Below are 25,859 nucleotides of genomic sequence, written 5' to 3'. Positions count from 1 at the left end.
ACGCTGATTTTAATCTATTTAATATAAAATTTAGTATATATGATTTATGTGAAAGGAATTTTCAATCCAGTGATAAGTTTTAAGAAAATATTATCCGATTGAAAGTTATAAAATAATATAATAAGTATCAATGTTACATCAATATAATTTAATCCTTCTAGTAGTTGAAATACTGAAAGTATAAATTTATATTTTTATTTAAATATAAATTTTTATTTGATTAAAATGATTGGTTTTTGTAATAGTTATTTAAAAATTATATCTACTAGAATAATTTTTAATTACTCGACAATGAAAATATTTATACCAATAGTGCATTAAAATTAAACTTGCTATAATATAAAAATTTATTAAATGATATATTTTAATATATTTCATTTGTTAGATCTAATATTGTTCTTCTATGGTTTAATTAATCTTGAAATATTGTCCTCGTAAATATTTTTTTATTAATTAATTAGAAATTACTCTATATATGGTTTTCAAAATAAATATATGACACGGTTTAATTAGATTACAGCATTTTTATTTTATTTTTACCTATTAGTATATTCTAATTAAATTCTAAGATAAAATCATGGATGTTGTTCCGCATTAATTTCGTGCCAAAAGATTTCTTACCCTATGTATGGAACCACCAGAAATAAAATTGTCCACAACTTTTATTTCTTCCATTGTTACTTGTTAGTTTTTATTTCTCTTTATTTTTGAAGAAATAATAAAAATGTTTGAATTTTGAAATATTCAAGTATATATGGACATGGACCACTACATGCAAGAAGCGAGCCCCACGTAGTAGAACGTGTTCAACGTCGAGAGATCGGCGAACTACGAACAACCAAATCAGCCAAAATACCTAATAGGCATCCCTCTTCTCTAACCTAGCTCGAATAATAAATCTGTTACTGATTAACATGGATAAATTCAGCAGAACGATTCTATTCTTTCTTCTTTTCTGCGTCCTAATTATTCTCCAATTCCAACGTGCAACTCCTGATCATGAAAAAGGTGGCCAAAATGTTGCTCAAGGCCACCCAGAAAAACCACTTCTTTCTAAGATGTTGATGGATACCGTTTCTCTACTCAGAAAGTCACATCAAAGCTCCTGGGAGAAAATCAAAACTGTCATACATGATCTGCAAATGCAGTTTTCTCCACCAAATTTGGAGTAAGTTAATTAAGAGGTTCTTCCTGTTACAAACCCATAACGCATTTCTTTTCTTATTCACAAGGTTGAATATGCATGTTTCTTGTTCTTGTAAAAAAATTATTCATTTTTAATTTTTATAATTAATTAAATGATGTAGTTTTAGTCTCTCGTTGTGAATTAAAAACATGTATAAAAAGATATTAAAACTACAACATTTTGCAATCGGGACCCATGTTATCTTGAGGGGGGTGCAATGAGTTTGAGAGAAACCTAAGAATATAGATAGTGTTGTTATTTTTTGCACCTTCTGGTTTTTTACTTCGACCCCTCTGCTTTTAATTTTTTAGTTATTATTATTTTTATATTTTGTTCCTTTTATACTTTTTTTATTAGATATTTCATTTTGTTTTATATTTATTTTCATATGTATGATAGTAAATATTTTTATTTTTAAATAAAAAATAATCCCTATTGTCTCCGGGGCCTGAATGACATTTGTTCAATATAAGAATTAAAAATGAATAAAAATTTTAGTGACAAACAAAAAGTTATGATATTTTTGGGAATAAAAAACATTTAAATTTTTTAGTTATCATTCATATTTCTATATATATTTTTTCTCAGCAAAAATAAGTAATATATATATATATATATATATATATATATATATATATATATATATATATAAATGAGTACCAAAGGTACTGTAGATACATAATGGGAGTGGATTAACAGCTGGTTCTGAATGCTAAGAACCAAGCTGAACCCGAGGAAATAAAATACATTTTCCCTACACTAATTACTTATGTTACTGCAGTTACCATCCTTTCCTAATTACAAAAAGCTGCTGTGAGATGAGAGGACCAGTGATTGAAATGTAGGGTGAAACCCTTCTCCATAAGTTTAAGCCATGTCCATAGTAGAAAAATTGCATCTTTCATCACTTTACTTCCTTCAAAGGTTTGGTTAGCAAAGATCACTCCATTTCGATGCTTCCAAATGGTCCATGTTAGTGCTACCCATCAACACTTCCATCTTATTGCTTTAGTTCCAATAGGAGACCCACTTACATGTTATAGAAAATGGTCCTTAGGATTTTTTGGGAATACACCCCTTATGTTTACCCATTGCAAAGACTCCCACCATAAAGGGAGGGTTTTGTTGCAGTTGAAAAATAGATGTGCTGTATTCTCATCCGAGGTGTTGCATAGAAGGCACCTTGGGTCATTTAACTTCACTTGTCTACTTCTCAGGTTGATTTTAGTTGGTAATCGGTCTCTAATGAGCCTCCAAGCGAACACGGCTGCATTGGATGGAATCTTAAGCTTCCAAAGATTCACGAAGGTCCAATCTTCATTTTCTCCCCTTTTTTCTGTCAGCAGTAGCTGATACACTGTTTTTGCTAGAAAATTCCCACTCGGGTCAGCCTTTCATATCCATGAATCTGTAGTATTTTGGTGAATTGTTAGCTGTGCTGTCTCCTCTAGAAAATCAGCCGCCATAGCAATCTCAATTTCGAAAAGGGGTCTCCTCCCGCTAAAGTTCCAGTCCCACCCTGCAGCATTATGCCCTCCCATACAGTTGATGGTTTGCTGTTGTTGATTTGAAACCTGGTACAGTCTAGGGTATTTTGCCATTAGTGTTCTGTCATTGCCTGCCCATGAATCTTCCCAAAATCTGAACTTGTCTCCACAACCCACCCTCCCAAAAACTGGTACAGCCACGACCTCATATTTCCATATAAGTAGCAATTATGTATTTTTCTTCTTCTCAGTTTCAGGGGTACGGGATGGGTAGAATATGATGGTTCCAAAGGAACGTTCAAAGAAGCAGTTGAGAAGATTTTTGGCAAAAGCAAAGAGACGGTTGAGGAGAGTGCTGAAGGAGCAGCAAAAGTAGTTGAAGAAGCAATTCATAAGACAACAGAAAAGGTGAAGGAGAGTTCTCACTCTGAGCATGAGTCTAAAGCAGAACTTTAATTTTTCGGGGGGTTATATTTAATCGAAATTGTATGGCTGTTGCTTAATTTGGAGATAGCTATCTCTATATGAAACAATTTATTTATATTAACATATTTTCTGTGTTTCTTACACTGTTCCCACTTTCGGCCAAATGCTTGGTTGGAAGAATGAGAAAAGAAAAGAAAAAAAGAAGCTGGAAAGCATTAATTTCTAATACTAAAGAATAGATAACAAGAACCTAATAATTGCAACATATGTTTAATTGATTTAAGAAAATTATACAAGTTGTGGATGGTAATTTAATGAACAAAGTTCTTTCTTCAATTAGTCTTTTAAAATAATGATATGAAATTATGGATTTCATGAAGCAAAAGTTCCATGATCTATTTTGCATTCCATTATAGTTTTGGCTTATTTGTACTTTTTGTCTCTAGAGTTAGACAATCACTCAAATTTTGCCAAGTCTATGTTATTAAATGCCACTAACACACATATATAAAAGAATTATTTTTAACATAGTGTGGATTTTTAATCGCAACCTCTAACGAGTTTTATTTTCTATTGGGGAGATGGCTTGAGGTAGCTCACACCACCCATGGCTACACTTCACTGCTCAATGTCAAGCCGCTGCCAGAACCAAACCCCCACCAAACCTTCAGTTGCATACCCAAAAAGAAGAGTAAAAAAAAGAAAAAACAGAAAATAAAAATCAAAGCAAAAAAAGAGAGAAATCCCCAGTTATTTTGGTCAATGAGCACAAAAATGACTATGTGGAGTCCGAATCCTCTTCGTTTACTCGAGGAGTCCAATCTCATGTCTCTCTCCCACTAAAGAGAATAATATATTTTTCAGGCTAACTGGCCATTCATATTTCATTAAAACTTATAGTTTTTTTTTAATGATTAACGTCTCTTGATAACTATTGTTGACAGGAGAAGGAAAATCTCAAAACCCGCGGAACTAAAACTATATATAAAAATGAATCTGCCAATTGAGTAATGACACGGACTTTTAAAAAATTAACGTAATTTTTATATGATTAAAAAATATGCAATCGAAAACAATATATAACAATCATTAGTATTCGCTGATCATTATTTATTAACACCTATCATATTCACCTATTGTCGTTCATTCTCCGGCAAAGATAATAACTAATGAACTAGAAATGCCTTTATACTAATTAGGGTGTGGTTGGCAATGCACAAACAGTAGGAAACATTTAATACTTACAAACTTACAATCCATGAAGTTGAAGCACAATAGAGGAAGAATATTTATAACCGAAAGCATGCCAGTGATAAATATTTTCAAGAAAAAAAATACTACTAATATACTAGTATTTTTTTATTATTAACTGAAATTTATTAAAAACTAATCATTTTTTTGGGTATTACTTTTTTTTAATAAGCTTTTTTATAATTTTAGAATCTTCACAAATATTTAATTAACTATAACTTAGAAAGTATGCTGATAACTATCATCTTCAAAAAAATACCTTATTTGGAAGAGATTACTGTTTTAAAGATATTTTTCAGGATTTGGTTGTTTATCAACTAAGGAGACATTTTCCATTTTTTGAGAGGCCAAACCGTACGTCACGGGTATGATAACATCTAAGAAGAAGAAAAAGACACCGAAGCCTAAAGCGAAAGATAAGTGTAAAAGTCGTGTGCACACTGCTGTGTTGGGTATGCATAGCGTGTCCAAGAGTGGCATTTTCGTAAATGAACTGACAAAACAATACAAAAGTTTTCAATTAAAAAAAAAAGAAGAGAAATGATACTTGTAAGTTGTAAAATGAATCTTACAACAAAGAGGAGAGGAGAGATTAGGAAAAAAGTGAGAAAGAGAAATTTTTTTTGAAATATAATAAATAAATACATAAAATAATATTATATAAATTATTGTGAGAATTAATATACATGTATCACATCTTTGATAAAAATGACAGCAAATGCAGCTTTGTTTTTGTTGTAAGTATATAAGACTGGAGATACAATCAATGATTAAGTACAAATATTTAATGTTTTAAAGTTAAAGTTAAATCTTACTTGAGTTTGATTTTTAATAAAAATAATTTTTTATTAGATTTTTAATGAAGATTCCTTATAAAATGGAAGGGTTAAGACACATGATATAACGTTACTGCAATCCAATGAGATTGATTGGCATTGTTGAATAAGTTTTGTATTTGACATCATAGCCAACGAACGGGGACCTCTCGTTTCTTTCTCTTCTTTCGCATTCTCCTATCTGTTGTTTGTTTCACTCTCATGGACCGTCGTAAAGAGGTCAGTTTCTCCCTCTCTCTCTCTAATTAGTCTTCTTCTTCACACACTGTATTCGGTTCATAAAATAAGTAATCGCTGTATTGTTTGCGTCAATGTGAAATTCGCTAAATCGCGAATCTGGAGATTAAATTGCATGCTACTTGTTGAAGCAGAAACAGAGAGAGCAGTGTCTTCTTCTCCTTTAATTTTGAAAACGATATATTATATATATTTGTATTGTTAATAGGTTCTGTGAAAACTTGGTAGTAGCTTGGAGATAGGCTTTAACCAGATTAATTACTGGTTAACGTAGTTTAAAGGTCGAAAATCTTACTTACATGCAATTATTTACCTGCTTTTGGTTCTATTCTCTTTGTTAAAGGTGAAATTCTAAAGTTAATTAATCTGAGAAGACTACAAAAATTATCTAAAGAATTGCATGTTTTATCCGCCTTCAAATTAAATCCGTAGTTTGTTTCTCGTCTGATTTAACATTTACTTTTGGTCATTCAAGTAATAATAGCTGTTATTCAACATGCATCTGCAGAAATTGTTGTATTTTTCTTCTTCGATTTGATTCTTTCGTATTTTCTTTAATCGGTTTAAACGGAGACACGGGTACCATGATTCATGCGCTTCCCCTTCCAGCTTGGCTAAATTAATCATTTTGTTTTACTATTACATTTTCTCTTTCTATTGTTTTATGTAAACTTTTTAAAAGGATGAAGATTCTCTACAATTGTTTTTAACCTCGAAGGAACCTTGATTTGCTTTGAAACGTTGATGACAGTGTTACAGTCGTACAAGTAATCATAAACTCCTTAATTTCTAAAGCAAAGAAATAGTCAAATTCATCCCTACGATTCGTTCTTTTCCCATGTTTTGCTTTATAGTTGGGTAAATTTTCCTATGCTGTCTAAGTGTGTGTTTGCGGGAAAAAAAATTGATTTTAAATAAAATTGATTTTACAAAATTGATTAGTGTAGAATTGATTTTGGTAGAAATAGAAATTACTTCTACTTATTTCAATTTTATCATAATTTTATACATTATAATTAATTCTATCATAATTTTAAAAATAATTCAAAAATATTAAATTTGATTAAAATCAAGATTGATTCAACTCATCATAATTTTGAAAAGTATCCAAACATATACTTAGTAGCAACTCATAATAAGTAATAATACCAATAATATTCCATCTTATTCTAAATCTTTCAATTACATTTTGTTTTGTATGCTACATTTTAACTAACATTAAGTTCATTACAAATGAAAGAGAATCAAGTTTAGTTACTTGAGTCGAATACATGAGTTAATATAAATTTTTGATATTATTTTAGATTCTTACATATTAAAAAAAAGTTCATTACAAATTATGAACCCTTTCTTATTGTGATTAGCTGACTAAGTTGTAATCATATATAGAAAAATGGTCCATGGTTATCGGTGCCACAATTTGGGGACTGGGATCAGAAGGGCCAAGTGCCGGACTACTCACTTGATTTCTCAAAGATCCGGGAAACTAGGAAGCAGAACAAGACAAATATATCCAGGGCTAGCCTTGGCAATGAAGAAGAGTTCATGGATTCGACAACCTCCAGCAGCGTCAACACTGGCCACAGCAGTGAGCACCCTCAACCGCACTACCATCAAACCAACTCTCCAACTGTAAGATTCTTGTCTTCACAAGCTTCGCTGTTCTTTATTTTTGGGAAGCTCTTCAACACTATTACTGTTGATCCACACAAATATTGTAGTTACAGTTTATATGTAGCCAGCAAATCTTCATCAGTATGATATTATAAAAAGAATAAACTAAAAAGATCCCAGAATATATATAATTGAAGTGGAAGATGGGGTGGATGGGGGATGCATGTGGTATAAGATCAAAAGATGGTATGAGACAAAAACATTCTTATCGTATTTTCGTTAAAAATTACTAAGAAGTTTAAAATAAACTCAATCTTTGTGTGACCGTGAATGTGTTTGTGTCCATTTTTATTTTATATTGGAGTAATTGATCTTCGCCTGAAGACCTAGCTATTTACTGAAGTTTTCCTCTTAACCACATTTATGTTCATGTTATGTCCTAGCTATGTTAGAGAAGAAAAAATCGCGTATAGTCGTCACACGTCACAATACCAAAATGATGTGTCTTAGCTTTTAAAGAATGATACTAATATGAAAATATGTTTTTTGCAATTAAATTATATTTGTATAAACAAATTGTATAATTTTTAATACCTCAAAGAAAGTCAAGAAAATATGTGATCTCTATAAAAAAGAAAAAAGTCAAGAAAGAAGAGAGAGAAGTCTCACATAAGACAATTAATATGACAGATAAATTAATGAAAAAATATTCTTATAAAAATATAACAATAATAGCCTTATCCTGTTAAGTGAAATTGGTTCTATGAATCAATGATGTTATAATAATAAAGCTTGGTCAAAAATCAAATTCTGAGAGATTTTATTTATTATGAAATCTCTTTTAATATTTTTTTTTCCAATATCTTTCTTAATTTCCCTCTACTCCTTTTCATATGATTAACATGTATAAATTACATTAACCAATTTATAAATGAATGTTATATATAAAAAATGTTTTACAAATAATATAACTCAATATAATTGAAGAGTGTGTTGATGAACATATATACCTTTGAGCAATATTATTCTTACTCACTTTTCCCATATCACTATTTTAGTTGTTTTTTTCTTCACTTTTATCACATTTGGTTATCTTATTCTACACTTCTCTCACACACACTTGTAAAATGTGCATTATAAAGTTGTCCTATGAATTCCATTTTTCTAGTAAGTAGGTACAGCTAATGTATGAAACTACGGGATGAGAGGTATTTGCTCTCCCTTTCTGACTTTTTCTCTTTCTCTCTCCTCTCCTTGACCTTGAGCTGTTGAGCATTTAGCAAACATTTTCAAACTAGTAACCTGTCTGTCTCCACATAGAAAAAGGCACCGATTAGTTCATATTTGGATTTAAAAACTCGAGTTGACATAGAGGGTTTCTCGCCAAAAAAATTCCGTTACTCTTCAAGAAATATCGTTTATATCATTTTTTTTCCTCTTCAAGTTTAATTTCATATATATTCTCCTTTCATTTCTAGTATTGGGACTCGGGATGAACCTAGCCATACAAATCTTCATCATGATAAATTAAACACTATTACTGAATAAACTAATGACATACACAATCTTCCATCTACCCCGTCACTGAAATGCTTTGAGACTCTGGAAAAGAAAATGAAGTAGATCAAAATAATATAGGATTATGTTGAACAAGGGACATAGATCCGTGGTTTTCTACTTTTCCAGCAGCTGTACCATATATTAATGAACACAATATGGAGAGAAAGTAGTGAAGAATAATGTAGTGAAAAAAATATACAAACATTTTCCACCATAGAAAGAAGAGGATACACTAAATCATACAATACAGAGAATATTATGGTGGGACCCAAATTATTGTTGTGTATCATCTAGATACCATGGCAACACGCAATTCTAGTTGTTGCACATGCGATGGATGTTTGGAGCAATTGAATTCTATTCAATTCAATAGTAAGAGGGCCACACATTATATAGCTTGCTCGTATTTTGTTAGAGATAATGTCCCTTTATGTGGTTATGAGAAGCCTAATAGAAAACAGCCCAAATAAAATGTATCAAAAAAAGAAAAGAAAAGAAAACAACCCAATGTCTTTGTGGTTTCTGATCAATATTGCTCAATTATGCTTTTAAAAAAAAAAATGCTCAATTATGTCGTATATACGTATGGTGCACATCTTTTACATCATTATTTATTTATTTTCCCTGACAGGCAAGGAAGAGCTTCCTCAGCTACTTCAATTGTTGTGTGAAAGCCTAACATTTAAGGGCAAGTGCAATCTTTCGCTAGTTTTCTGAAGATTATGGATAGGAATAGCTATGCTTCTCTGTTCATTTGGTGATAAATATTAAATACTTATTACCTATTGATCTTGATTATGGATAGGAATAGCTATGCTCCTCTGTTACTTCTTATGGTAGCTAAAAATTTGGTTAATCAAACTACAGGTAAAGATGGTAACCATTAAACGGCGCTCATGAGTTTTGACCAAAAAACTTGTAAAAACACGATAAATATTTTCCATTTTATCACTCTTCCAATCTTATTCTTAAATTAAATTTCGTCTGACACTTGCTTTGAAAATCCTTATTTTTTTAATATTAAGCAAGTTTGGAACCTGTAGCTCAATATTAAAGAGTACATAAGTATTCAAAAATTGTGTTGGTAATATTTTCATTTTTTCTTCTACAATTTCATCAGTAATTCGCTTCCAGTTTAATAGAAGAGTAACCAGCCGTAACCAAAAGAGGAAGTGTATTTAGAGTTAGACATTGTGACTCATTGGTTTTTATTTTTCTGACCTTTGTAGCATAACAAATCTACAATTTGCTAGGCATAGAACTATAGAAGGGTTTCCACTATATATCAGCTCTACGGTCATCGTGGCCGTTGTTAACCTTTTACTGAGATTTTGTCGTTGTACATTTAATAAATAATTATCAGTGGTCATGCGTTAATTGCAATTCCTGCCAGCCAGTAATGTTCCATTTTTATGATGACAACCAAATAAATATTGCGTGGAGGCTTATTCTATTTCCTGATGTCAGTAATGTATAGTGATCAATTAGAAACATTTTCTTTTCAAGACATTTTACTTAAGAGTTTTTTCACTTAATAAATTTTTCAAAAAATCTCATTAGAAATACGCTCTAAGGAATAAGATTGCTTTAGGCCATTGTCCATTATCTAAACTGGGACTAGGACCACCAACACACGGCAACATCCATCCAACCAAATTTTCCTCTTCAGGAAATTCCTACAGGATTTAGCATCAATGAATGTTTTGCAAGTTCTCTAACAAACACCCCATCATACAGTTGATATCCGGACTCTGGAGACTCCAACTGACCCTGTTGGTTTTACCAGTCATTCCATCTATAATAGTAGTAATTTCTTTGGGTTTAGTCCCACGTTGCAGAGTTTCCAAAACTGACAAACCACACTTCTTTAATATTAAAGATAAAAAAATACAAAAAAAACCTATTTGTTTAAAATATGACTTTAGTTGTAAAAAAAAAAAGAGGCTTTAGTCTCTTCAAGTATGAATTCATTTTATTTTGTTACTTTTATTTTATCAATTTAGTTTTAACTATTATTTTTTTAGGAGTATTCAGGTCAGATTAAGTCAAATTATTTAAATTTATTACCAATCCAATTAAAATTTTGCAAGTTTGATCGAGTCTATATAATTTTTTATGTATCCAACCAAACCAACATAATCATAATCGGGTATGATTATAATCGGGTCTAAATGTTTAACAAAAATTATAAAAAAATACAATTTTTTAGTAAGTCTCTTTTGTCAAAAACTTTGAAAGTATATGCTCCCTATATTTCTAATTATAAGACTAATTGGTATCCCTAAACAAAAATAACTAATTTAATTTATTAATTATTTATATTATCATTCCAAAATTATTTCTCTATCCACTTAACTATTTTTTATTAATATTTGAAAATATAATAATTAAGTAAGAATATATATAAAAAATAATAAATAATACATCTAAATTTTTTTTAAAAACCTTATAAAAAGAAACAAATAAATTTTTGAAGAGTCTTATAATTAGAGATAGAAAGAGTAATGACTAAAATACTCTTTTGAAACCAAATTGTGACAATATTTGACAAATAATGATTTCAATGCTAATACAATATTTTTATTTTAGATAAAATATTATATTAACATGAAAAAATATAAACAAAATCAAGGCAAAATAAAAATAACTCAACAAAAATAAATCATGAGTGGTTTAATAATTAATTTACATATAATAAATATTATATTTACTTATATGATAAGGATTGAATTAGATTTAAAAAAGATAAAACATCAAATTGGATTGACCCGAACTTATGGATACCCCCTAATTTTTTCATTAACAACTGTTATTTCATACTTTACTTTTTGAATTGCTCATTTTAAATTTAAATCCAAAAAGAAATCATTCAATAACTTGTAATTAGGTAATTTTATGTCAACTTATTCTGTTAGATTAAAGTTTCATTCATAAAATTTTAGATGAATGATTTGATACCTCATTCATGTGTATCATTTCTGCATACTGGCAGGAGCAATCGGGTAGCATCCACTAATGACCATGCACCACTTCATTTGCAATGACAACATGAAAGCCCCAAAATACAATCAACAAAACGTGAAAAGGAGCAAAATTGCATAAGGAATATCCGAGACACAATTGGTGCCTAACAAAATTTTTAAGTACTTAATTTGTCTGTTGACAAGGAAGTTATAAAAGTGCAACTATTAGGACCAAAATCAATAAAAATAACAGGATATGCAAACAAGAAAAACACCATTCTTTCCTCTAGAAAACTAGCTCATGAGGTTTCACGCCAGCCTTTAAAGAAAACCTAGCACCCAGATATGTCTTCAAATCTGGAACACTCCCGATGGCTTTTATCAATGCAGAGTCAACAGTTTTCTGGTCATCTTTCTTCTGCTGGGGCAACACACTCTTTTCCTGCATTATAAAGAAGAAGAAAAAGACAGATCAGCACGCAGAAGCAACTAAGAATAACAAGAACTTCAACAAAATAAGAAAATAGACAATCCCACCTCCTTTTCTGCCTCAAAGAACTCGCCCTCTCCCTTCTTCTTCTTCTTCTGGGCTTCCTTTGCAAAGTATTTGTCATCAAACTGGTCAACATTAACAGCAGACACATCTACTTTGGTTGATGTGCCAATAACATACGACTGATTGACACGTCTCAAAGGAACTCCATTAATCTTGAAAGGACCTGACGTTGCAAGTGAGAAACATAAGCCAGACCAGAAATGGGTGGAGCAGAGAGTACATTTCAGAAAAGCAGAGTCTAGTGCTATTAAAATTTGAGATCAATATGTATCAAAAAATCAATGTCAAACAACGACTTCAACAATGACTAACATATAAATTCAATTGATGATAACAACAGTCAAAGCATAACAAATTAACAACATGCTAAAGTAACATAATTAATGACAAAACTCACCAGTCACAAGAAGCAACCCAGAAGGAAGCTGCTTCAAAAAGACTACCCTCTTTCCCTTAAATCTACCGGCAAGAAGAATCAACACTGTCCCGGGAGTAATGCTAGCCCTGAACACACACCAGACACAAAATCAAACGACATAGGCTCCACATATAAATAATAAAAAAATGCCATTAATCCAAAGAAATTTTATTAAAAAAAATTCAAATTCATTTTATCAATTAGCAATAACATACATTTCACTCACCAGATCCCAAATCAATTCACTAGCATCATCATAAAATAAGTCAAAATAAATTAAAACACAAAAATAAAAACAAATTAAAGTGAGGATGGGATTGAAGTGAAAATGCACCTGAGCTTAGCTGGTTTCGGTTTGTGCTTGTTGACAAGGGGCTTCTTGATATCATCAGCAGGGTAAAATTTGGGTGGTTTTTCAGCAGGAGCTTCAGGCTTGGGTTTAGGGTCGTGGCGAGGTAAAACGCCACCGTTTTTGGCCTTGATAGCCCAAATGCCCCTCTTGTGGTACATCTGCGACCTCGAGTACTTTCCGATTCCCCTTATCAATTCAGGGTTTCTGCTAACCTTACGTGTTATCTTCGGCGCCATTGCTGCTTCTTCCTGCTACACTACAAACCCTAATTTTCGTTCAATGCGCAAAGGAAAATCAGACATACACATGCTCTGTATAAACCCTATCTAACGGGCCTTGACCCGACTCGAAGGATCCATGCTCCAGACCCACGAAATGTTGGCTTACGTCTGTGGTTCCAAGCCCAGTCTAATACGTGTCCATTAATTTTTTAATATGCCAATCTTCATTTTACTAATTAAAATTTAATTTGTTTAAATTGACACGTGCCATCAAACTATTTAAATGATTTGATTTTCTATAAGTAGGGTCATAGTTTTGATTTTTTTATAGATGAGAGAGTTAGTCCTATTGTGCATGATTTCCGATTCAAACAAGATCGAATCTTTTACCTATGGTTTAAATGAAAAAACATGATTTTTTTTCTGTCTCACACACATATCATACTTTTATCTTTTAAGTGTAAATTTCATTTCATTCAAATTCAAAAAGAAAAAGTTTTCATTTTTATTTCTACTTTTTTAGTATATATTAAATGCATATTCAATTTATCAATGAAGAAATAATACTTCACGTTTATCAGCCTTTAAAAAATAAAGGATTATTTTTTCAAATTTAGTCTAAACATGAATATTAAAGTTTTCCAAAAGCATAACTACTTAACTGCAAGTCAATAGAAAATTCTAAAAAGGAGCCAAGGGCAAAAAAAAAAAAAAAAATACTCGGGAAGGCTCATCCTAGTCATTGTCGATTTTTTTATTATCTTAAAATTTTATGAATGTATTATGAAAAAATTTCCATGTAAACCTCAAACTAGGGTCTTGAATTTGGCAAAGGAGTCACTTTAGTACGTAAAATTAATGAAACAAAAAATATTCTCTAAATTTGTAAATCGTCATTCGTTCTATTGAGTGGAACATCATTATGTAATATGCAAAACCTTTTGCTATTAATTAGATTATAAATGTCATTTCACATAAATATTACGAAAGCACTCAAGGTGCAAACTAAGATATTCTGTTAAAAATAGCATACACAAGTCAAATGTTTACACTAATACAATAATACGTAGTATTCATTTTCTAAAAACACTAACAAAATTGACCCTTCAGATTATGAAAGACGTGAACTGAAAAAAATCCGTGAGGCAAATTTGATAAGTTCAGAAAATTTTGCATGATAATTGTTCATACCCATTTTACTACTACCACGGTTCTTTACAAGTACCATTCACCAGCCTTGCCACATGTATATCTGTTTCCAATTTTTTTTTCATTTGGCATGCTAAAGGTCCACACAATATCTAAAATTCACACAATCAACAAAATGTAAAGAGCACGCGTCACAATTTGACTAACAAAATTTTAGGTTCTTCATTTGTCTGCTAACAAGAATGTTATAAGAGGGCAACTATAAGAACCAGCATCAATAAACAAACACGATATCAAAAACAAGAGTAACACCCCTCTTTCCTCTAGAAGACTAGCTCATGTGGTTTCACCCCGGCCTTCAGAGAAAACCTGGCACCCAAATAGGACTTCAAGTCTGGCACACTCTCAATGGCTTTTAACACTGCAGCGTCCACAGTTTTCTGGTCATCTTTCTTCTGCTGGGGCAACACACTCTTTTCCTGCATCATCAGAAAAAAGAATGCAGAGATCAGCATGCAGAAGCAAGTAAGAATAACAGGGAGAACATCAACAAAATCCAAAAATTGATAATCCCACCTCTTTCTCTGCCTCAAAGAACTCGCCTTCTCCCTTCTTCTTCTTCTTCTGGGCTTCCTTCGCAAAGTATTTGTCGCCAAAGCTGTCAACATTAACAGCAGAGATATCTACTTTGGTTGATGTGCCAATAACATAGGCCTGATTCACACGTCTCAAAGGAACTCCATTAACCTTGAAAGGACCTGAAATGGCAAGTGAGATATAAGACAGACCAGAGATGGGTGGAGAACAGAGTGCATCACAAATTACAATTGGTGAGCAATAGGTATTTAGGTATTTTGGTGAGCATCTAATCTTTGTTTTCTATTTTCACTGTTTCCTATACAATCTTAAATCAGAAAATGAAATCCCTAATATAATGAGACTAACATTGTGAGACGAAACAGGAGTATACACCCCAAGCAATAATGAAGAAGCAACATTCACATGCAAGAGTAATAATTGATTATTACTCATCAAGACTAAAATAAAAAATTCAATTGATTATTACAATGGCACATGAACAAAATGCTTAGCATGCAAAATCTTAGCAATAAGAAGTATCATGTTTAACAACAAAACTCACCAGTTACAAGAAGCAATCCAGAAGGAAGCTGCTTCAAAAAGACTACCCTCTTTCCCTTAAATCTACCAGCAAGAAGAATCAACACTGTTCCCGGAGTAATGCTAGCCCTGGAACACATCCAAAATTCTACTTAGTTACGTGTTAGTGAATTGGTTAGGTTGTAAATTTACCCTGAGCTTTGTATCGGCACATTATATTATTCAATCATTAAATTTCAGAGTTTCCTATAGATCCTCTTTCTACTTTAATCTCAATCATATGTCACCTTTCTACCATCTCAAACTCCAAATCAAATCAATTACACAAACTAAACTAAAATCAAATAAAAAAACACAAATTTTAAAATCCATTACACATAACAAGTGAGAATGAGATTGATAATGCACCTGAGCTTAGCGGGTTTGGGTTTGTGCTTGTTGACAAGGGGCTTCTTGATATCATCAGCAGGGTAAAATTTGGGTGGTTTTTCAGCGGGTGTTTCAGGTTTGGGTTTAGGGTCGTGGCGAGGTAAAACGCCACCATTTTTGGCCTTGATAGCCCAAATGCCCCTCTTGTGGTACATCTGCGACCTCGAGTACTTTCCAATTCCCCTTATCAATTCGGGGTTTCTGCTAACCTTGCGTGTTACCTTCGGCGCCATTGCTGCTTGTTCCTGCTACACTACAAACCCTAATTTTCGTTCAATGCGCAAATGAAATCAGAGAAGTGCCTCCTTTTGTATAAACCCTATCTTACGGGCCCTGACCCGACTCAAAGGATCCATGTCTCAGGCCCATGAACTATTTTGTCATTATAAACGTAATAACATGAGAAAATTATGTCTCTTTTTTTTAAGAAATTACTTTTATGTCTTATTCTCAATTTCTGTGACTCTGTTTTGTTACTAAGTAATTTTAAAATATCCCAATTGTATATTATTAATTATACAGAATTAATTATAAAAAAATTATACATAGAATCATTGCTTGGTATTTCCATTAAGCGGTTAATTTGAAAGTAATTTATTTTAGAAAAATGCTTTGAATTGACTTTTATTTAAGACACAGATTAATATTTTAAATAATGTTAAAGCACCCCAGTCCAAATTGAAAAGAGATTCTTCACTGCTCCTTGTCCGAAGAGCAAAAGGAAGATAAGTTCAAATGTAACTATGACTCAGTTGAGCAGCAAAATAATCGATTGTTTCTTTTGGAGAGGATGGATGGTGTCACCATTTACATTGCTTTCTTAAACAAAAAATTGTCCTATCCTTGGGACTTCGGAGTAATGCTAGAAATAAAAAGTTTACATGCACAAATTCATCGGTTCTATTAGATGAATCTAAAGTTGCAAGTTCAAATTTGCATTCATGTACCAGTTAACACATAATCAACAATTCTGCCTATTAGTTGAGTCTTTGTCCACCTAAACTCAAGCTTAGCGTTGCCTTCCTTGACCTGTCACCCACAAGAGAACACCTCCATCTCTTTGGTATGTGCTGTAGAAGTTCGTTGTCATGTTTCAATCTCAAGGAAAAATCACTGCACAGTCTCATCCTTTGTCTACAGAGAGGTGAGCTTGAATTTAATTGGATCACAAAATTAACCTTGATAAAAAATGTCTTCAGGATGAAAAAAGAATGAAGCCCAATATTGTTGCCCAACGAAATAGCAAACTATGTACAGTTTGATTAATATCAATCATCAAGAAAAAATGTGGCAGTGTTAGGCACATAACCAAACCCTTTGATCTGTAGAATCAAATTGTCTAAAACTAGAGATATAAGTATAGAGTCACGATGGGCTGTGCCTCTGGCAATAAATCTGTGAACTTCATTATTCACTTCAATCCAGCTCCAACCTGGTTCCTTCACTACCCTGCTCATGTCCATTTTCTCCCTCACCCTTCTGACATTTGCCCACGTCCCTTTTGATGCAAAAATATTTGAAAGTAATATATATGATCCGCTATCTGCTGGATCACACGAAATTGCCATCTCAGCAGCATGTGTACCCAGTTCTATATGACCTGAAACTCTACATGCACTGAGCAAGCTCCTCCACACTACTGCTGCTGGTTTTATGGGCATCTTCTCAATAAATTCCTTAGCTTCATATATTTTACCAGCACGGCCCAAGAGAGAAACCATGCATGCATAATGATCAATCCCTGGTTCAATTCCAAACTTGGACATTGATTCAAAGTGATGAAGTCCAAGGTCTAGAAGTCCAGCATGGCTACATGCTGATAGTACACCTACAAAGGTGACATAATTTGGCTTCGCTCCCTCCATAATCATGTGTTTGAACACCTCAAGAGCTTTTGCTGCGTCTCCATGCTGGGCATATGTTGAAATCATGGAATTCCAACAAGCAATGTCTCTTTGGTTTGTGGAACTGAATGCCTTGTGAGCCTCTTTGATGCTTCCACACTTGGCATACATATCCAGTGGGGAATTTGTTACAAAGGGGTCATCATCAAGACCTATCTTAATCACCTGGTTGTGAAACTGCTGACCATATCGCAGACTTGCTATGTTACTTGCTGCTGCGATTACAGCGGCAAAAGTGAATTCATTGGGTTTTAGCCTTGACCTTTGTAGATGTTTGTAAAGTTTGAGAGACTCCTCATTTTCCAGTTGTTGGCCGCAACCAGAAAACATTGCATTCCATACTACAATGTCTTTGTCATATATCTCCTCAAAAACTAGTCTTGCATCCCCAACACATGAGCATTTTGAATAAACATCTATTAGAGCACTTCCAGCAAAATTGTCTAAAGAAGCCCCATATTTAATAATCAGGCAGTGGATTTGGATGCTTAGTTCCAGGAGAAATAATGATGCAGATAGCCCAAGAAGGCTTACAAATGTTAATAGAGTTGGTGGCGATAAACTTAGCCTCATTTCACGAAAAAGATCCAATGCTTCAACCAGCTTGTCTTGTCTTGAGTATCCTTCTATCATTGCATTGTAGGATACTACATTTATAGCAGCCACAAGGTCGAAGACTTTTCTTGCATTAGTCAAGGAATCACATTTGGCATACATGTCAATCAAACCATTTTTCACAAAATCATCATCATCAATATTGACCTTGACAGCATAAGCGTGCACTTGTCTTCCCTTTTCTAGGGCCTGCAGTGAACCACATGAATTGAGAACACTAGTGAAACCAAATGCATCAGGCTTCCAACCCATTCTAACCATTTCAACAAACAGGTCCATGGCATCCCCGTGGAATGAATTTTGCATGCAACCAGCAATCATTGTGGTCCATGAAACAACATCTTTATCTTCTAGCTGATTAAATAACGTCCGTCCTTTCTTCACTTTTTGACATTTCAAATAAAAATCAATAATTCCATTGACCACCGAAACATCCATGTCAAAGCCCCTCCTTAAGATATATCCATGAATTTGCCTCCCCCCTTCAAGAAACTCAAGCATCGAACAAGCACTCAAAACACTAGAAATCACATACCTGTCTGGATAGACATCGCCCCCTCTCATTTGGTCTAACAACTTCAAGGATACTTCACTTCTTCCAAGTTTTGCATACCCTGCTATAATTGTGGTCCATGTGACTGGTTTTAACTTCTAGGCCATCAAAAATGAACCTTGCTTCATCAACATAACCATGCTTGGTGTAAAAATTAATCAAAGATGTACCCACATACGCATCTTGAACAAACCCACCCTTAACAACAAAAGCATGCACCTGGAGAGCATGACTGAGACTACCCAATTGTGTACAAGCTCTAACGACACTGGCTAAAATGTATTCATTTGATTCCTCACTGCAACTTCTCATGAACCGGCAGAACAACACCAATGCTTCCACATTGTAACCATGTTGAGTGTACATAGAAACCATGGAAGACCAAGTAACTAGGTTCCTATGAGACATAACATCGAACAGCTTCTGTGCATCACTCAGAAGGTTCATGTTGGTGAAAACCCAACACCACAACGTGGGCATGGATTTTCTTATAGTAATGAGTGGTGGGAATGTTCGGGCGTGGCTTTTGCAATAAGTTGGCCAATTCACGACCAATTTTCCTTTGTTTAAGGATTGGAGAATCATGTGGTTGAAGAAACTGAGGTAACAGAGTGGAGAAGTGCAAAGTCTCGCTCACATTGATTTTGTTAAGGAATTTGAAGTGGGATATTCCTCGTAGTAGTCGACGCTGGCTTCGCATCATAGATAGAAGCGAAGTGGATGCATGCTCTAGTTTTAGTTTAATGATGTCAAAATCAATATCAGCATTTCATCTACTTCGGATTCATGAGAATTATTATCAAGCCAGTCCGCAAACGTTAATCTTCAAAAATCAGGTAAGCCAAATATGTTTTTTAATCCATTATTTTTTACTAAAATTTGTTTTAGTTTTTTATCTTTCAAAAAATTTGTTTTTGGTTATTTATATATTTTTTAACATTTTAATTTTATGAATGTAATGTTGAATAAATTTTCAATAATTAAAAAACAGAGTAGTTCCTTATCATAAAAAATAGTATTTTTCAACTCCGCGATTAAGTGTATTTTATTTGTACGTGTGTTTAAAATGCATTTGTCGAGGAATCAATACCTACTCAAATTCATAAAAATCCTGAAGAAATCTTTTTTTTTTCTTTTCGAAATTGTATCAATGTGTTATTTTTTTTTTTATCATTTATCGATGTGTTATTTATTATTGGTCATAGTTTGTGTCCAATAATGATACATTCAGCATGCTCTACCAAGTTTTATCTTTCATGTATATGATAAAAAAAATTGAACCATTATTACATAAAAATGGAAATGTTTCATCAAAATTGAGGATTTTGTTTTTTTAATTTTCCAAATTTAAATTTATTTTTTTAGTCATTGAATTTTTTTAAAAGTTGTTCTCTTGAGTGTACAAATTTTGGCAACTAAAAAAATAAAAATCAAATTTTAGTAGTTAAACACTATTGTTAATTTATTAATCTTGGCTTAACTCATATCTCAATGAGAAATCAAAGATCCTAATTAAAAAGAAAAAAATATATTACAACTTAAAAAAAGTACTATAAATAATCGTTCCTCTTTAAAAAATATCATATGTAAATTAAACTTATATTCTATCAATAAACTCAACGAATTAATTTACCCTCGTTGGATAATAAATCTCAATTTTTTTTTTTAAAAAAAAAAGAGAAAAAAAACCTTGTGGATCTCCCCAAGCATAGAGCATGTTAGTCACGTTAGCAGCGGGCAAGTTGGTCCGGCGGCACCTTCCCCTTTTCTTTCGGCTGTTCCATCTTCAAAACCGTGGGCTCGGATCTTCAAAATCAAAACGAATTTCCATTCGTTATCATATAAATACCTCATCTTCATCCCCAAAACCACTTTCAGTTTCAGAACACAAAGCAATGGTGGCGCTCCTAGTGGCAACTACATCCGACCCTGCTTCCATCAACCCGGCCAACGCGCTTTTGGGCATGCCCGGGTGGAAACCCGGTCCCCATTTCCAGGTTGAAACCATTAAAATTATACCCTTTTTGCTGGCTATTTGTTTGTTTGAATTGAATGTTATTTGTTGGCACTTACTAGGATGATATGAAGAGCTATGTGAATGAAGGGGTGAGGGTGTTGGTACATGGGAAGAGCATAGTTGCGGAAGATGAGTTGGACAAGAGGTGGGAAGAAGTTACTGGGGAGGTTATTGATGAAGTGATCTTCTTCAGCAAGCACACTGCTGCCTCCAACAAGCCTGCCCTGACTGTTCACCCTATTGGAGTTCCTCATTTGCGCCAAGGCGATGTTCCCCCCCAAGGCGGCAGACCTGGATGGGCAGCTCTTCCAAATCCTAGGATGGGGCCTTGGCTTCGCCTTTTGAAAAACCTTGCCCAAGCTCATAATCTTGTCCCTGAATTTGAGGTGGTCATGTGTTTTTTTGCTATTAAACTAAATTAGCTTTTGATTCAATTCGATTCGACATTCTTGCCTGCAAATGCATAGCTTGTTTCCTGTGGATGGAAAGTTCAATTTTGATATGCAATTCTGACACTGTTTCCTCAATTTAGATTACTTTAGAGGCCACTCACCATGGACCGTTGACCAATAAGCCAACCATGTTTTTGGAGATTGGTCAGTGTTTTTTCCTTCCTCCTACACCGATTTTTGATTCGTGGATTTGATACATATCTTATTTTGTAAGCACGTTGCATGGTCTATTTATTAGGTAAGTACTGTGAAAATGGTGTTATTTAAGTACTGTCCTAGGTCTTAACCAATTTGGGTTGTCATTGTTTATCATCCAACCTAAAGATTTTTGTCTTGTCCTTTCAAGGCATAAGCATTCCTTCACCAGCCTTCTTTTAGTAAGCCACCCATTAAGAAGGTTTGTAGCAGGAAGAGTGGTAACAGAATATCAGTCATAAGGATTTATTAATAGCAATGATTTTTAGTGGCCAAATACATGTAATAAATATAGCTAGAATAAATGGGGAAGAGAGAGTCTGTAACTGAAAAATCAATCTATTAGCCCAAGCCAAAATGTGTCCCCTCTTGCCAGCTCAACACCCCTATTTTGTTGCTTACGTTTCTTATAGTAAACTTGCTGAACCTTGGGCCTATTTTCCATATTTTGTATCTGCTGACCCAAGTTTTCCTCTTGATTCCTATCATAGTTTGTGGCTGCTAAACTCCATTCTCAAGTTACACTAGAAGCTGCAAGCAGTTAGATAAAATTTTAAATTTAATACAACAACTGCTTTTCTATTCTGGTATAGGTAGTACTGAAGACTATTGGAAGAGACAGGATGCTGCTCAAGTTATGGCACAGGTTGGGTGGACTTTTATATTTATTTATTTTCATTACTTTTCCATCAATATCTGGAATTTTCCTGTATGGAGAGTACACTCATACCCAATTACTCCTGAACAATAAACTTCCCTCTAACTATCCATACCAAAATAGATGCTTTAGATGGCAGCTGCCAGCTGGTTAGTAATATTTGATTTTGTTGATTGAAATGATATTTTGTTTGGGTTCTTGTAGTTAGTATGGGAAGGACTTGGACTTGGAGGTGTGTCAGATGTAGGAAACTGGAGCAGGTAAGTTGATTAAGCTAAGTTAATCACATGCAGTGATGTTGGTTTGCGTGCTCAATTTTGTATTTGGTATATACCTCGTGAGGTCTTCAGTCTTCACATCTTGTTCTCACTCTGTTTCATGAGATGCAATATATGTTTAATCTATGGTCCTCTGATCTTACAATTCCTGACTTGGTGGACTATATATCTTCCTGAAACTTTTAAATTGTTCGTGTTATTGCATAATTATGGACTAGAAATATTAGGTTTGTTTCCTTTTGATCATTAAAGCTTCCTACAAATGGTGAAATTTTTGTAACCTGAATCTAAATCTCACGCTCTTACAGGGAGAATGATAACAAGAAAATCCTTCTTGGGATAGGTGGTGGACATTATGCACCTCGGCATGTGGATGTAGTATTGTAAGTATTCAAATCATTCATTGTCAGTCATGTCTTTATAATTTAATTTTCTAATGTCAAAGAAAGACTGGAACTTATCAGCTGTTGTCAGCGTCATTAACTTTTGGGTAATTTTGTAGCCCCCTTCTAGTATACTCTGCTATTTGATCCCAAGATTTGGACTATGTCTTTGCCTTTTAGGGTTTCAATTATTCAAATTTACTCGCATCATCCATTTACTTATTACTCGCATCTTCCATTTACTTAATATGCAGATGAAGACTTTTATCATAGTATTATTAAAACTGATATGTTAAATGTAGCAATTTGACCCTCATAAAATTTTTGATCGTTACATTATTCATAAAATTCTATTATCAAATTCAATGGCCCTATGATGGAAGGCTGTAAATAGTACATTCACATAGATTATGAAAATATATTGACTACAAAGTTTTGTTTTATAATACATCTCGACTTTGGGTGAATAAATTTCTACTAAATCCATTTGAGAAGATATTTACATAAAATTTTATGATTAATAAAATGCTTATTTTTGTATGCTTAAATTAGTTCACTTTGTAATTACATGGCCTTTAGTTTGAAAGCTCTGTAAATTTTACAAGTTTTCTCAAACTTGATCTCATACTATATCAGTTACCTGAGGGTGATTTTGGAATTGAAATTCTAAACATTTTGTGTGCATCATATTTTCTCTTGGATGTGTTTTGCTCAAATGAAATATGAATACTTACTCTGCTCATCCAATCTAGGAAAGATAATGTATGGGTGGGTCACCTACTTTCTGGATATTCGCTGCCAATGGAAGATCCAAACCAGTCAAAAGGAGAAAAAAATGTGGAGATTGGTGGAACATGGAGACAGTCTATAAAAGCTGCATATGAAGCCACTTATTCTGCATTTCCTGGTGGTGAAATTCTTGCACATCTAGACCACAAGTGAGCTTAATGAGCATTGTCCTTATGCAATCAGCAATCTGTTTGTATTGCTAATGCCAAAGCAAGAAGTGAATGCTATTTCATGGTTGAGAGCTGAACAGTTTATAAAAAAAAAATCATCCACAACCACAAGGCACCTTGGTTTGAAAAACTTAATCAATGTTGTTATTTAGACCACAATCTGTTTAAGGCTTTCCACCTACCATTATTCTCTTGCAGTAATAGATTGTAAAAAAAAAATGGTAGAACTGCTTTCTTTGGGTTAGGGAAAATTGGGAAAAGAGTGATAAATCCTTTTCCACCATCCCTTCCACACTCACTGACTCCCACTAGTTCACAGTCCTTCCCCACTAATGGAAAATGTCAGAGAACAAGAACCAACCTGGACCCTACCTAGTTCCTGCCATTTGTTATCATGTTCACTTATTAAGATTTAAGAGTCATCTGCATTCTTTGTGGTGAGGGGACTAGCCTAAAGTTACCCACTTTCCAAATTAATTGTCATATACACTCCCCATCCCCTCCATTGCTGACAGATTTTTATTACTGGGTTTGCTTGTTAGTACAGTAGTTTGCTTAAAACTAAGTTAACACTTCGGTACTATGTTCATGTCAACTGCAAAATTTTGAAATTCAAAATGAGTCTAGAATGACGATTTTGTGCACTAGGAGAAAAAGGAAGAAAGAAGAAAACACTATTTTAGCAGGGCATGCTGCTGTCATATTGAACTTGTTTTTGTAGCCAATTACACATGTTTGTCCTTGAGTACTGAAATGGTGCTCTGGTAATGCTAGAAAGCAATATTCTTAGGAGTACTTTCATCGTTTCCTGTGTCTGTCATTTGTGTAGCTTATTTATGGTTTTACATGAAGGAAGAAGGCATGTTATGGGCATATGTTGAAAGTTAAGAAAACTAAGTATGATTTTAGCTGTGCCAAGGTGATCCCAGCTTTGACATCAAAGATAGAACCTAATGCCTTTTCCTTTTACTCAAGTTAATCTTTACCCTAAACTAGTTCTTTATTGCAGGAGTTTCAAGGGCTGGCAGAAGAATGCCATAACAGGATTCCTTGCGGAGCAAAACATTAAAATTGGAAAACCCAATAACTTCTATTGAGTGGATGCTATGTGAACAACATAGCTTCTGCAGAGTGCGGAATGAGTCAGGCTGAAGATTTTGGTAGATCATACTAGCAATTTAATTCAGTTTTCTTGAGATCACAGTGATAGTTAATGAATAACTGAAGTTTGAGATAAACTGATATATACATAAATCCAATTCTGATGAAAAACAATATTTGCAATTACATCAATTAAAACCATATATAGCAATAATACTTTATAGAATGTTTGTTTTTATGTAATGTTTCCAATGTTTTTAATGTTAGACCTGTCATTAAACTGATCATTGATTCAACCGTATCGAATTGGTATTAATAATAATAATGATGATATTGTAATTTTATAATACTAAGAGCTAAAATAAATCATCATTTTATATGTTCTTGATATGTGAGGTACATATAAAAGTTCAAATCAAATATATCTTAAAGTATAGGTTGAATAAAAAAAGTTTTAAAAAACATATTTAACTATAATAAGTTTATATCTAAAAAGAAAAAGAAAATAGCAAGTTGATATAATAAAATTATAAGAAATCAAGATGTAAAAATGTAAAATTATAAGCAAGTTGGTAAAATAATTTATACCTATGTAATTGTTATTAAATGTGTTTTTATTGACCTTAAAAATGTTTAAGGATAAATATTAAAAGAAATGAAAAGTACTAATTTAAACCAATAAAAAATAAAAAAATTAAGTTTATATCTTTATTAATTTCTCTGTTTTATTTTACTTATATGCTTTATTTTGGAGATCCGTTAGAAAGCTCTACAAATGGATGTTCGCCAAAATTCATCATCTTCATATTCTTACTGTAAGCAAAAAAAGACTATTATACTTTTAAATATTTTTGGTATCGATGGTAAAACTTATTTTTACAACGGGTTAGAAATTATTGAAGATGAAGGAGCGATCGCTATCTCACCAGAATCGTTGTGG

The 25,859-nt window shown here is 33.1% G+C and overlaps 5 protein-coding genes and 1 pseudogene across 5 annotated transcripts; 3 read left to right on the top strand and 3 right to left on the bottom strand.

Annotated features, from left to right (window-relative positions):
• Positions 1-886: 886 nt before the first annotated feature.
• LOC102663813 (uncharacterized) lies at positions 887-3,222 on the top strand. Its single transcript, XM_006580243.4, has 2 exons — positions 887-1,168; positions 2,925-3,222. The coding sequence occupies exons 1-2, from the start codon at positions 915-917 to the stop codon at positions 3,127-3,129; spliced, it is 459 nt and encodes a 152-aa protein (XP_006580306.1). The 5' UTR covers positions 887-914; the 3' UTR covers positions 3,130-3,222.
• A 2,035-nt stretch (positions 3,223-5,257) lies between these two features.
• On the top strand, positions 5,258-9,582 carry LOC100306075 (uncharacterized). The gene is made up of 3 exons (NM_001250216.2): positions 5,258-5,405; positions 6,813-7,055; positions 9,229-9,582. The coding sequence occupies exons 1-3, from the start codon at positions 5,388-5,390 to the stop codon at positions 9,274-9,276; spliced, it is 309 nt and encodes a 102-aa protein (NP_001237145.1). The 5' UTR covers positions 5,258-5,387; the 3' UTR covers positions 9,277-9,582.
• Positions 9,583-11,838: 2,256 nt separating this feature from the next.
• Positions 11,839-13,171, bottom strand: LOC100499766 (uncharacterized). The gene is given in 4 exon segments (NM_001248794.2): positions 11,839-12,002; positions 12,098-12,279; positions 12,514-12,620; positions 12,869-13,171. Coding segments are annotated over 4 exon segments (699 nt in total). The 5' UTR covers positions 13,123-13,171; the 3' UTR covers positions 11,839-11,846.
• A 1,159-nt stretch (positions 13,172-14,330) lies between these two features.
• LOC100809343 (ribosomal protein L6 family protein) lies at positions 14,331-16,074 on the bottom strand. Its single transcript, NM_001255451.2, has 4 exons — positions 15,784-16,074; positions 15,398-15,504; positions 14,833-15,014; positions 14,331-14,735 (listed from the first exon to the last, which is right to left on the bottom strand). The coding sequence occupies exons 1-4, from the start codon at positions 16,035-16,037 to the stop codon at positions 14,580-14,582; spliced, it is 699 nt and encodes a 232-aa protein (NP_001242380.2). The 5' UTR covers positions 16,038-16,074; the 3' UTR covers positions 14,331-14,579.
• A 957-nt stretch (positions 16,075-17,031) lies between these two features.
• LOC100810589 (pentatricopeptide repeat-containing protein At4g39530-like) lies at positions 17,032-19,681 on the bottom strand (annotated as a pseudogene).
• Positions 19,682-20,611: 930 nt separating this feature from the next.
• On the top strand, positions 20,612-25,142 carry LOC100808796 (D-aminoacyl-tRNA deacylase-like). The gene is given in 8 exon segments (NM_001253198.2): positions 20,612-20,873; positions 20,953-21,279; positions 21,426-21,489; positions 22,134-22,186; positions 22,403-22,458; positions 22,785-22,859; positions 23,612-23,797; positions 24,828-25,142. Coding segments are annotated over 8 exon segments (951 nt in total). The 5' UTR covers positions 20,612-20,771; the 3' UTR covers positions 24,916-25,142.
• The last annotated feature ends 717 nt before the right edge of the window (positions 25,143-25,859 follow it).

Source organism: Glycine max, chromosome 5 (genome assembly GCF_000004515.6).
Source record: "Glycine max cultivar Williams 82 chromosome 5, Glycine_max_v4.0, whole genome shotgun sequence".
Taxonomy (NCBI): Eukaryota; Viridiplantae; Streptophyta; class Magnoliopsida; order Fabales; family Fabaceae; genus Glycine; species Glycine max.
The sequence above is the reverse complement of the archived record's forward strand: the minus strand, read 5'-3'. Positions and strand labels throughout refer to the sequence as shown.

What these genes read in the sequence shown, in the direction of transcription:
- LOC102663813 (XM_006580243.4), top strand. Translation starts at nt 915, where the DNA reads ATGGATAAATTCAGCAGAACGATTCTATTCTTTCTTCTTTTCTGCGTC. An exon ending in TTTTCTCCACCAAATTTGGA is followed by an intron (nt 1,169 to 2,924) that starts GTAAGTTAATTA and finishes TCTTCTTCTCAG; the next exon opens with TTTCAGGGGTACGGGATGGG.
- LOC100306075 (NM_001250216.2), top strand. An exon ending in ATCAAACCAACTCTCCAACT is followed by an intron (nt 7,056 to 9,228) that starts GTAAGATTCTTG and finishes TTTCCCTGACAG; the next exon opens with GCAAGGAAGAGCTTCCTCAG.
- LOC100809343 (NM_001255451.2), bottom strand. Translation starts at nt 16,037, where the DNA reads ATGGCGCCGAAGGTAACACGCAAGGTTAGCAGAAACCCCGAATTGATA. An exon ending in CCCAAACCCGCTAAGCTCAG is followed by an intron (nt 15,505 to 15,783) that starts GTGCATTATCAA and finishes GATGTGTTCCAG; the next exon opens with GGCTAGCATTACTCCGGGAA. An exon ending in TGGATTGCTTCTTGTAACTG is followed by an intron (nt 15,015 to 15,397) that starts GTGAGTTTTGTT and finishes TTGCCATTTCAG; the next exon opens with GTCCTTTCAAGGTTAATGGA.